The sequence below is a fragment of the Antedon mediterranea genome, chromosome 5 (genome assembly GCF_964355755.1).
Source record: "Antedon mediterranea chromosome 5, ecAntMedi1.1, whole genome shotgun sequence".
NCBI classification, from domain to species: domain Eukaryota; kingdom Metazoa; phylum Echinodermata; class Crinoidea; order Comatulida; family Antedonidae; genus Antedon; species Antedon mediterranea.
Window position 1 is genome coordinate 5,898,494 of NC_092674.1, and position 10,852 is coordinate 5,909,345.

A 10,852-nucleotide genomic window follows, 5' to 3' on the forward strand; every position below is an offset into this window, starting at 1 on the left:
ATGCTGTACGAACTTTAAATTACAGTTGAAGATTAAATTTGAGATTTATAACTCGCTCAAATTGTAGTGGAGCTTGGTGGTTAACATGCTTGCCTTCCAATCCCAAGGTCCAGGGTTCAATCCTGTGTGCCAGGGTTGTGACTCACAACTCCACTCCCTAAGCCTCAAATGAGTTAAGTATGAGTTTATCAATCCTGTAATTGGCGAGTTACGCTGTTGGATGCGTATGAAAAAAAACAACAAAAAGACATGTATAATTATTATTCTTTTATAATTACTGCATTTGGCAACATTACAAAGTACTTTCAACAATTTAATCTTAATATAAAATCCCAATAAAAAATCAATTTTATACATTTAGCACCAATATTAATATTTACTAAAATAATAACTTAACTTTTTAAATTTACAATAATAATTAAGTGATTTAAACTGATTTATTATCAAGATTGCATATTTGTTTAAATTAAAATGTAGCATCGTGTATCAAATCAATTGCACACAAATTCAGAGTTTAAATAGCAGTTATCACCAATAAACCTTTATTAATTGAGATGTACTGTATTTCCTTTACATACAACGTACTTCACTCTAAGATTTCCCATTCAAAGTGGTAATAAGAGAGTTTTTACATTTTAATGGCGTTTCCCTAAAGCTTAAGTGTGAATGGTGAATAAAGAAGGCTACGGTAGAGTTTGAAAGTTTGTCAAGAAATACACATTCAGCAGCTTAGGATCCTCTTTCATCTTCTAGTTTTCTGATATGATACCTTCCAGCCTTGTCAAGGAATGGCTTTGCAGTGGTGGCCAAATGTTTAGTCGTTAAAAAACGAGATACTTTCTTTTTAATAGCATCTTTTTTTCTAGTTTTGAAGCAGCCTGATAGCCATTTGCAACACCTGTCTTTCATAGCTACCTTTTCTCAATTTTGGTTTTGCATCTGTCAGAAGATTCTCTTTCTTTCATGGCCCCTTGCTCTGGTTTTGAATCCTCCAGGATATATGGTCACACAGAGAATAACAAGATTCTCTTTCTTTCATGGCGTCTTGCTCTGGTTTTGAATCCTCCAGGATATATGGTCACAGAGAATAACAAGATTCTCTTTCTTTCATGGCACCTTCCTCTGGTTTTGCATCCTCCAGGATGTTCACATGGAAAAGTACAAGATTCTCTTTCTTTCATGGCACCTTTCTCTGGTTTTGAATCCTCCATGATATATGGTAACACAGAGAAGAACAAGATTCTTTTTCTTTCAAGGCACCTTTCTCTGGTTTTGAATCCTCCAGGATATATGGTCACACAGAGAATAACAAGATTCTCTTTCTTTCATGGCACCTTTCTCTGGTTTTGAATCCTCCAGGATATATGGTCACTCAGAGAAGAACAAGATTCTCTTTCTTTATGGCACCTTTCTCTGGTTTTGAATCCTCCAGGATATATGGTCACTCAGAGAAGAACAAGATTCTCTTTCATAGCATCTTGTTTTTACTAGAGCTTATAAGCTTAGCTTATAGGCTTTTTAACAGGTATGGTTTTGCAGCATTCAGTATGTCCAAATCAGGATCCAATGATCGTCCTAGTCCTTCTAGAACCATAATAGCAAGAACTATGCAGGCAAAGTTACTTTCTAATTTTACCTATGAAAACAGAATATGTATATAGTGAAAATTATTGATGGCATGATTATAAATTTCACAACACAGTTCTCAAATTTAACATATAAAGTACTGAATAAACTTTTTGAAACAAATACTAATATAATATGCTAATTATCAATATTAATATTATAATACTATATAATATACTTGGATTAGGTATATAAATTTGATACTAAAACCAACAACATTTATATTTGACCTAAATGTAAATTGGCTAAACCCAAAGAATTGTAATTTTTGTACAAACCTGATGACGAATGAGTATTTTAAATAGACTGCTCAACACATTACTAACTTTCACCTGAAAATATAAAAGGACAGATAATAAGGAAAATTTTCCAAATTGACGATAATGATTTTTACTCCAATATTTGTTACGCTTTGTTTTGCTTACTTTCCCAAGCGCCAGCGTCTGTTCATGAGCGGACGCCACAAGTGATTCCATATCGTCTTTAAATCCTTGAATATCTTTGCAATTATTTTCTGATGCATGTTGAAGAAAAAGTTCAGCTACCCTATTTCCCTGAAAAAAACAAACAACAACAATTATTATCTTATTTATTCATTCTGTCTTTATACTGCCTATTAAAGCATTGATTTCCAAAGTGGTTCAGTAGAGAACTGTTACATTAACAATATATAATAATAATAATTCAAATTCAACTAAAACAGTAATTTACTGTACATTAGTACACACACATACACACTGTAATGCAATTTTTAAATAGTTTTACATTTTTAACAGTATTTTTAACTTTTTATCTTGTATTTTTAATCTGTTATAATACTGCACGTTTTAAATTGTTGTAATATTGTTGTTTTAATCTACCAAGCAAAGTGAATTTCCATTTTTATGGACAAATAAAATTTCTTGAATCTTGAATTGTAACATGTAACTATCTAAAATACATACAGTATATATAGATAATGGAAGAAATTCAAGGTAAAAGATAATGAATACTTAATCAATAATATTTTGGATTGAATTTTTAAAAGTTGAAAGTTTGTTTTTGAAATTAATACAATAGAAATAGCAATGAGAAGTACACTTAATTATCTTGGTACTGATCAAAATGTTTTAAGCACTTTCAGCACAAAACTATTATAATACAGTCATTCATAATACTTACTCTTCCTAGTATTATTTCCCTGAAAACAGCCTTAAAATTCTCCATGTCTTTTCCACCAAGATGCGACGTCAAACCAACGTCTAAAAAGACAAGCTTTAAAGGGCATTCTACAGCCTTCCTGTTCACTACCACTGTGTCACACAGGTCAACCAACATCAATTGCTCTTTCTCCTGGCAGTAGCCAGCCGATCCTTGCACCAGGATATTGCCAGGGTGAAGATCACCATGGACAAAGTTGTCTACAAAAACCTGAAGACAAAACACAGATAAAGATTAATGAATATTATATCTCACATTGCGATCAATTGAAAACGAGGTTTCTTGACTATTATCTTAAGCTCTGTCTACACTATCAACTAGTTTGACAAAAAAAGCGTGATACCCCCAAATATGGTAGTGACAATGTTCAAATATGGTAGTGATATGACATCATTATGTCCATATACAGGCACATTTTTTTGTCACATAAAGTTTGATAGTGTAGACAGAGCTTTAATAACCCGACATTTATCATGCATATCCATGCAAATGACATTGTAATGGCAGTGTAAAAACATCTTGCCTAATGACATAAGATTCTGTTTCTGATAAGTTTTAAGGGTACTAATTTACATAAAAGCCTATTTTCTTTCACATTTTAATTAATGTTTTATACTTACCATTTTTAATAATGACTGAATTCCCAGTTGTGCTAAGTGTTCCTTTAGGCCTTCTGGTGCATCAGCTGAGGTCACAAACTTTGAAATGACCTCACCTTCCTGCAAATATAAAAATCAAACTGTATTCCCACATGTGAATTTACTTTAAACTACTGAACCTAAAATGTTGTTATGAGCATGCTCTGTGTTGCATTTTAAGTATAACATTTTCAAAAATCATTTTTTCTAAGCATTTCTAGCATTATAATAACACTTTATTCAATAAACTCATTTCATTAAAATATAGTTATTAGCATGTTCTGTGTGTCACATGTTAATTATTACATTTTTTACCTAACATTTTTCTAAGCACTTCTAGCAAGATCTAAAAATAGCACTTCAATTGGTTAAATCATTTAGTTACACTCACCTCGTATGTCATTATCATCACATCTCTTCGTACGTAAGGCCGGATTGGATGCGGAAACTTCACACAGGAAATATCACTGAAGTTTTCACAGAAGCGTTCAAGATTTCTAGCTTCAATGCGTAAATCGATCTAGAAAAAATAATATTAATGACATAATTTTCTAAAAAGTTGTCATTTTATTATAGCATTCATACAGTTTTTCTAAAGCTCTGTCTACACTATCAAACTTTATGCGACAAAAAAAGTGTGATATGGTAGTGATATGACATCATCATGTAGACTGTATATGTGGGTACATCACATTTCATCACATAAAGTTTGATAGTGTAGAAAGATCTTTATTCGCATACTGTGACCAGAATTTCACCATTCTAATAAAAAAAGGTCATGTGACCCTACCTGTTGCTTCATTAACTGTTCAAACTCTTTGACGCATTCAGGCAGACTAAGCCATTTCAAACCAGGTACGAAAGAACACAGCCACGCTGCATTATGTAATAACCTCAGATCTCTGGACACTCTTCTATACACTCGAGGGTGCAATACCTAAAGTAAGAAGAAGCAGAATGTGTTTTATGATGGATAAAAGCAATGAACCAATAACTTGCTTTAAATGGATTGATAAAAGATTAATTAAATAATAATCATTGAAAGTATACTGTAAAACATCGTTTCGAAAAAAAGCCCACCCAAGAGTGGTTTTTGGTATGTTGACAAAGGATTGATGGAAATTGGATGAAAAGAAAGTCAAAAGTTAAAAAGAACGAATAAAGATAAATTAAAGAATGCATTATTGCACCTTTATAGCGACCGGCACCAGGCCCTCAAGGTCATCCTCCGATTCATCAAATTTAGGCAACGCCGTTGATGATTCTCCATCTAGAAGAAAACAAAATGAGTAGAGATATTTATTGACTTCCATTGAACGTTATCATAAAATTATCTAGGTTTTTATCAATTAGCTAAAGATAGACAACTACTGTAACACATTTAATGTTAATGTTAATAATAATCAAATGTGATATGCTGATCGATATACCACACTAACTCAGGAATAAGCCCACCCTGGGCTATAACCCACAAAAATTGTCTTGGTAGACTCTACATTGCAACTGCTGAGGGTATGTAGAGAACCTAATCCAAATGAATATTTATCAATGATTTAAACTTACTTTCTATTTGTTCTTTCTTCCAGGCCGATTGTCTTCTTTCTACTCGTTCTTTCTCTGCTTTATCCAACTCTTTATCTTTGGTCCCCACAAGTTCTCCAAATCCGAGTATCTCTAGTCCTACAATTTAACACAATTTATAAATATAATAAATAATTCTGTTTAGATTATTAGGTTATATGCATTATCATGCATATAACCTCTTGATTCTGTCAAAATCTTTATTTATTTATTCTTTCCTTAGCACTATTTTGTCCGTGAATTATCTTGATATCAGTTTCATCTATCTAAGTCAATTTTTCAGAGTATATTCCTTATGGCCAGGAATCGATGTGGTTATATTTTCACGATGCGTAATCAAAAATTACGCGGTCTACGCGCGATTTTACGAAATCACGTTTGTAATCATATCTTCACAAGCATGAATCACAATTAAACAAAATTTGGTACTCATAAATTTCAGGTCATATTTCATCATATGGCAATACAATTACGTGCGTAGCGCATATAACGCTTGCGTACGCGCGCTTAAAATGTTCAAAATTGTCAAAATTTATTTTCGATGAAATTAGAGTACGTTTCAGGCAATTTTAAGCGTTTAAAAAATTGCCATGAGTGCGCAGATTTTTGCACGCGCACTGCGCGTTATACGTTAATGCGCACTCTTTTTGTCCGATTTCGGTTGTACAACCTTTCTTTAATAATATCATCATATTTTATTCACTTTTCAACGCGTAATTGCCTTATACGAGCACGTCAAAAGTGACAGGCTACGCACGTGTAAGTTAACAAAATGGTGAAAATATGCTAAATTTTAAAATTAATATAGATCGTCAGAATGCTCGGGAACACATATTTTTTATTTAATTTTCTTGAAGTGTATGTATCTTATGTATGATTTATTATTAAACTAAGGGAACAAAAGTTGATTAAGCCATAATTAATTGCATATTAAATTTAAAAAAAATCATTTCGAAAATCAAACAAATTATGACATTTTCTTAGGCCAAAATAACAAACTTAACATTAACTTTCTTCCTTCAAAAGTTCATATATTAAAGTTAAAAGTATATAGTTTGACAGTGCATCATTTTTGTACATTTTTAGAGATGTCATCATAGTAAAAAATTATAATTCATTGCGGTATGTAATAATCTATCTGCACCAAAGTGGTTACTGCATAGTAAATACACGGAGGAATTTTTCTACAATTTTTAGTCAGTTGTGTATGGCTCGGTGGTGTGTGCTCGTGTCTATGGCACTCAAGGTACCGAGATCGAGTCTCACCTTGGGAAACGAAATAAATTTTTTTTTTTATTATCCGTATTGTTTGTTCAAATTTATTTCTTAGTGTATATATTATACACATGATTTATAATGAAATCTAGATAAAAAATAACTTATGTCTTTATTATTATGTAACAGCAAATTTGGTTTATGACATTATACGCAGAGGGATCTTTGATCGGATTGTGATACCGGCTATTGTATTCGCGTTAGCAAGGTCCTATCATATATTATATATTATTTAAAGAATCTGAGAAAATCAATGAATCAAAATATCTTTTAAAAATAAATTATCTTTATTTTAATTATCAATGCATATAACCTATAATTCGTCATAGTGACGAATTAAATCTAGTTATTATTACTATTATAATTCTTGTTTAAAAATTATATTACCTAATTGTATGACCCATTATACGACCCCGGGATAGGTGCATCATTTGTCCAATGTGCGTCATACCTTATGAATACCATGATGCACCCGTGCATCAAAAATATGACTTATTTTAGGTGACCATGACGCACTGCGACCATGTTGTTTATGATATGGTGGGTGGTAAAGTGACGGACATTGATACACCACCATTGTTCATTGATGTGACTTACCATCTAAGTTTATTGACGCACCCCTGCTTCAATAATTATTTTTAATTGACTTACCTATGACGTAACTCTCCCGGGGGTTGTATAGTGGGTCATACAATTAACAAGTATAATAATATTTGAGTTAATACAGCATAATAATATTAAAATAGACCTTCAAAATAATCCATTTGTTCCGTGTCATCAAGCTCGTCTAATATTTCATCCCTTAGAGAGCAGTCTTGAATGGCTTCTGGTTTAATGTACGCCTGATACACCTGTCCAATACACCCCGAAAACACTGCCTGTCGTCGATTGTCAATCTTGACGATGACATCACGCCAATTCTTCCCAAACGCAAGAGTAAGTTTTTTCTGTGTGTAGTACCATGAATGTGGCATCACATTGAGATGCAACTGCGAGAACATATCACAGAATTCCGCAGGGAATAAGTCTCTACGTGTGCTGGCCCATTGGCCGAATTTAATCAATGTTGGGCCTAGATTTTCAACGGCATAATATAATATTTTCAACCACAGCATCCATGTGTCATTAGAGAGGTAGGTCAAAGGGTAAACGCAGCATATCGGAGTAAAAATACAAATCAAATTCAGCAACCGGAAGAACAACTTTACATGGAATAAAATACTTCGGAAAAATCTTTCAATAATGTTTCTTTTTTGTTTTATATCTTCCTTCAATGGTGAAATTGCCTTTGCACATTCCACATGGTTCATAGGATGAATGCATTTCAGGATTGCACACGTTGAACCAAGAGTAAAACATTGTTTTAAAGTTATATACCTGGGACGTGGTTTTGGAACCAACAAACGAATACATCTTACTGCCGATTTCAAGTTTGTTAGATGGTGTTTATTTAATGTACGAATTACATTCTGCTGAAATTCAAACCGAATTGATGTTCGAATAAGTGTTCCATGAATAGTGCTAAGCATTTTATCATCTCTTCTTTTCACCTCATTGCCTAGACCTGGAAATTGATGGCAAATATATGAATGATATGAAAAAAAAATAAATTAATATTTTTAATAATAAAAATGCAATACAAAAATTACAATTACAGTACACATGATTTGTTGATAGATAATAAATAATAGTCTAGTTATTTATTATTGCAAAAGCTAGTATGATTAATTAAATAGTATTTCCTATTTTTTACAGAAGGGCTAGGCCAATATAGAGGGCGCAAGTCCAAACAGAACCGCAAGACTTCACACTCCGCTCGGTGCCCGAAGTTTACGTAAATCCGGTGTTGGATGTCTTTTTTGGGCCTAGCCTCGATTCTAATGATTAGTTCAAAATAACTAATCTTAGGGCAAGCCTAGGCCTACGACACTTAATTATTATTCCACTAGTGATTATGAAATTAAAAATCAAATGAAGATCCTGACAATAGGCATAAATATCTTACCGTCTTTTTAATGATGGAAATAAAAAATTACCGTAAATAAGTTTTCTCCTTTTCCACAAATGTCGTATGATGCGCGAAAAGGGCAAAATACAAGTGTGATGCGTGACATGACACAGTACAACATTCATAAGTTTTAATAGATAATCGATACTGTATACTTCTGCTCATTCATTCCAAGCAACTTGTTTTGTCATTGTTTACTACAGCATTCTGTCTAATTCAAACATTTGTTTCACAGTAGGAAGGTTTATGTTGTCAATTTATCAATGTACTACGTATATGTTATCTGGATCATACTATCGATAAGTAGCCTTAGACTTTGTTCAAACATGAACCCAAACATAAGGGAGATAAGACCACACGTAGGCATAATGAGACAAAAGATAAAAATTATCAATGTGTGACACAAACGGAAACTAGATTTTTTTTAATGTTTTTCAATAAATAAATACATCACTTTTTAAAATAAGTGTTGTGTGTTGATTATGGGGGTACGGTAATATGTAATAACAAATGGAATTCCCTACTTAATTTAAGTTGTGATATATATCCATATTGATATATATTATTAATAAATGTTCCATTTCGGACATTTGTAAACAGTTTTTTTTTATTGTCGCTCTATGGTTTCATGTTTATTTTTGATGCAACCAAAAGATAAAGAGCTACTTAACCGGTTTCAGTTTATGTTTAGTAGTGTGTCGACGACCAATATAACGTGACATACTTGGGAAAATCACTCACTCTTCCCTCGTAAATTAAAATTATGACAGAATTTTTCGGAGGTTGGTCGAAGGTCGCGGTGGCGACCGACCAAATACAGGCTTTGATTGATAAGGTAAGACAAATTAGATGAGGTAAAGGTGTTAGTATGGGGAAACCCCTTCCTCTTGTTGATCAATTACCGTGCACACTCTCAACCTTTCGGATCATCATCGCCCTCCTAAGTCAATCCTGTGGTTGTTGTTACTGATTTTGCATTGTTTCCAACACCTATATTGAAGTATAGCCTGTTTATACATATTAATGTTTTTGATATACCCTGTTATTATTATCTTTTTACCACTTTTTATCAGAGAATTTTGTTGGGTTGTTTTTGGTGTTGTTGTAGTGTTGGTCCTAATTTTTCTATGTAATTTTTACTGCTTTATTTTTCTACATGATATACTGTATATTCCAGCTTTCAAAACAACTGTTTCTAAATGGATGGGCGAAACTAAAAAAACGAGGCCTATGATTATGATGAGTATCACATAAATGTTGAATATTCACAGATACGCGAGGACGCTGAAAGTGCAGCAGGTAGATCATTTGAAATCTATGAGGCTAAATCGTATATAATACAGGTCGTCGCTGGACGTAACTATATCGTACAGGTACAGTAGTCGAGTCAAATATGGTAGAAATTTACTTCACCTCCCTCAGTATCCAATCAACCTATTCCATTGCCTTTTCTGATTTTATTGTATCTGTATGTTGTGCGGGTATACTAATCTTCGCCCGGTAGGACCCAGTATCGGCTTCTGGTAGGGTTTATGATATAAAATGATTTCAAGTACATTTTATTAACATACTTTAGTAGTAAATATATTTTTCCTTCTCAGATAAAATAATTATTGTTAAACTTTTCATTCGCGTCAACAAAACTTATCACAGAGGGCGGTATTTTTTCAATAAACACGTCAGTATTTGACAGTTTTTTACATTAAAAATTTATAAAACGTACAATTAAATGTCACAATAAGATTAAATAAAACATTTTAGCATGTAATTTACTAGGCGATACCGGGCCTTACCAAATATACTTTTCGGAGCCGCATCCAAACCAGAATCAACTTATTTCCAAAAAAGATAGGATATAACATAATTCATAACAACAATTTATTTTATTTTTTTGCAGGTTGATACTGGTTCGTGTTATGTTCATTTACGTGTATACTGTGACCTCAAAGGAGAAGTAAAGTTCACTTCTTTCCTGGAGAATAAATCTGAATCGGACCAAATAAAACCATTTTAATTAATGATTTTAATATATTTGTATACAGGTTACAGTACAGTGTTTCTAATAAGAACAATTATTTTCATTACCGGAATATAGCGCCAGCATAATTTCAATGTTTTCGATCAGTATCCAATTATGATAGATTCAATGAATACATAATTCCTATAAATAAATATTTTCAATCTAGCTTTGACTCTGAGAATCTTGTTTGAAATATTGAAAATTTATAAATAAAAAGATCCAATCTATGTATAATAGCATATAGACTTGCTCCAAGTCTGTATTTATTGTCTTTTTTATGTCATTCCACACGTCGTCGTTTTGATTTTTGTCTGACTCAAGTAATATACGTATGAAACGCCATATGTGCAAAAATATTTATATTTTTACTAATATTAAGACAAAACTCCGTCTGGAGCCCAGACTAAATAGCATAGTACATGACCCATTATGAATTAGAAATAAATACACAGTGGTGAAACTAAAGTTATGACACGGTCGGCGCTTCATATGGAGGTACCTGGA

The 10,852-nt window shown here is 32.6% G+C and overlaps 1 protein-coding gene and 1 long non-coding RNA gene across 2 annotated transcripts; one reads left to right on the forward strand and one right to left on the reverse strand.

Annotated features, from left to right (window-relative positions):
• Positions 1-450: 450 nt before the first annotated feature.
• Positions 451-8,369, reverse strand: LOC140050187 (uncharacterized aarF domain-containing protein kinase 2-like). Its single transcript, XM_072095266.1, has 11 exons — positions 8,357-8,369; positions 7,069-7,884; positions 5,028-5,144; positions 4,655-4,734; positions 4,255-4,401; positions 3,856-3,984; positions 3,447-3,545; positions 2,788-3,036; positions 2,052-2,180; positions 1,905-1,958; positions 451-1,636 (listed from the first exon to the last, which is right to left on the reverse strand). Exons 2-11 carry the CDS (start codon positions 7,847-7,849, stop codon positions 1,508-1,510), a joined length of 1,914 nt encoding a protein of 637 aa, XP_071951367.1. The 5' UTR covers positions 7,850-7,884; positions 8,357-8,369; the 3' UTR covers positions 451-1,507.
• A 732-nt stretch (positions 8,370-9,101) lies between these two features.
• Positions 9,102-10,620, forward strand: LOC140050005 (uncharacterized). The gene is made up of 3 exons (XR_011845346.1): positions 9,102-9,163; positions 9,600-9,701; positions 10,226-10,620. It is a non-coding gene; the product is annotated as an uncharacterized lncRNA (long non-coding RNA).
• The last annotated feature ends 232 nt before the right edge of the window (positions 10,621-10,852 follow it).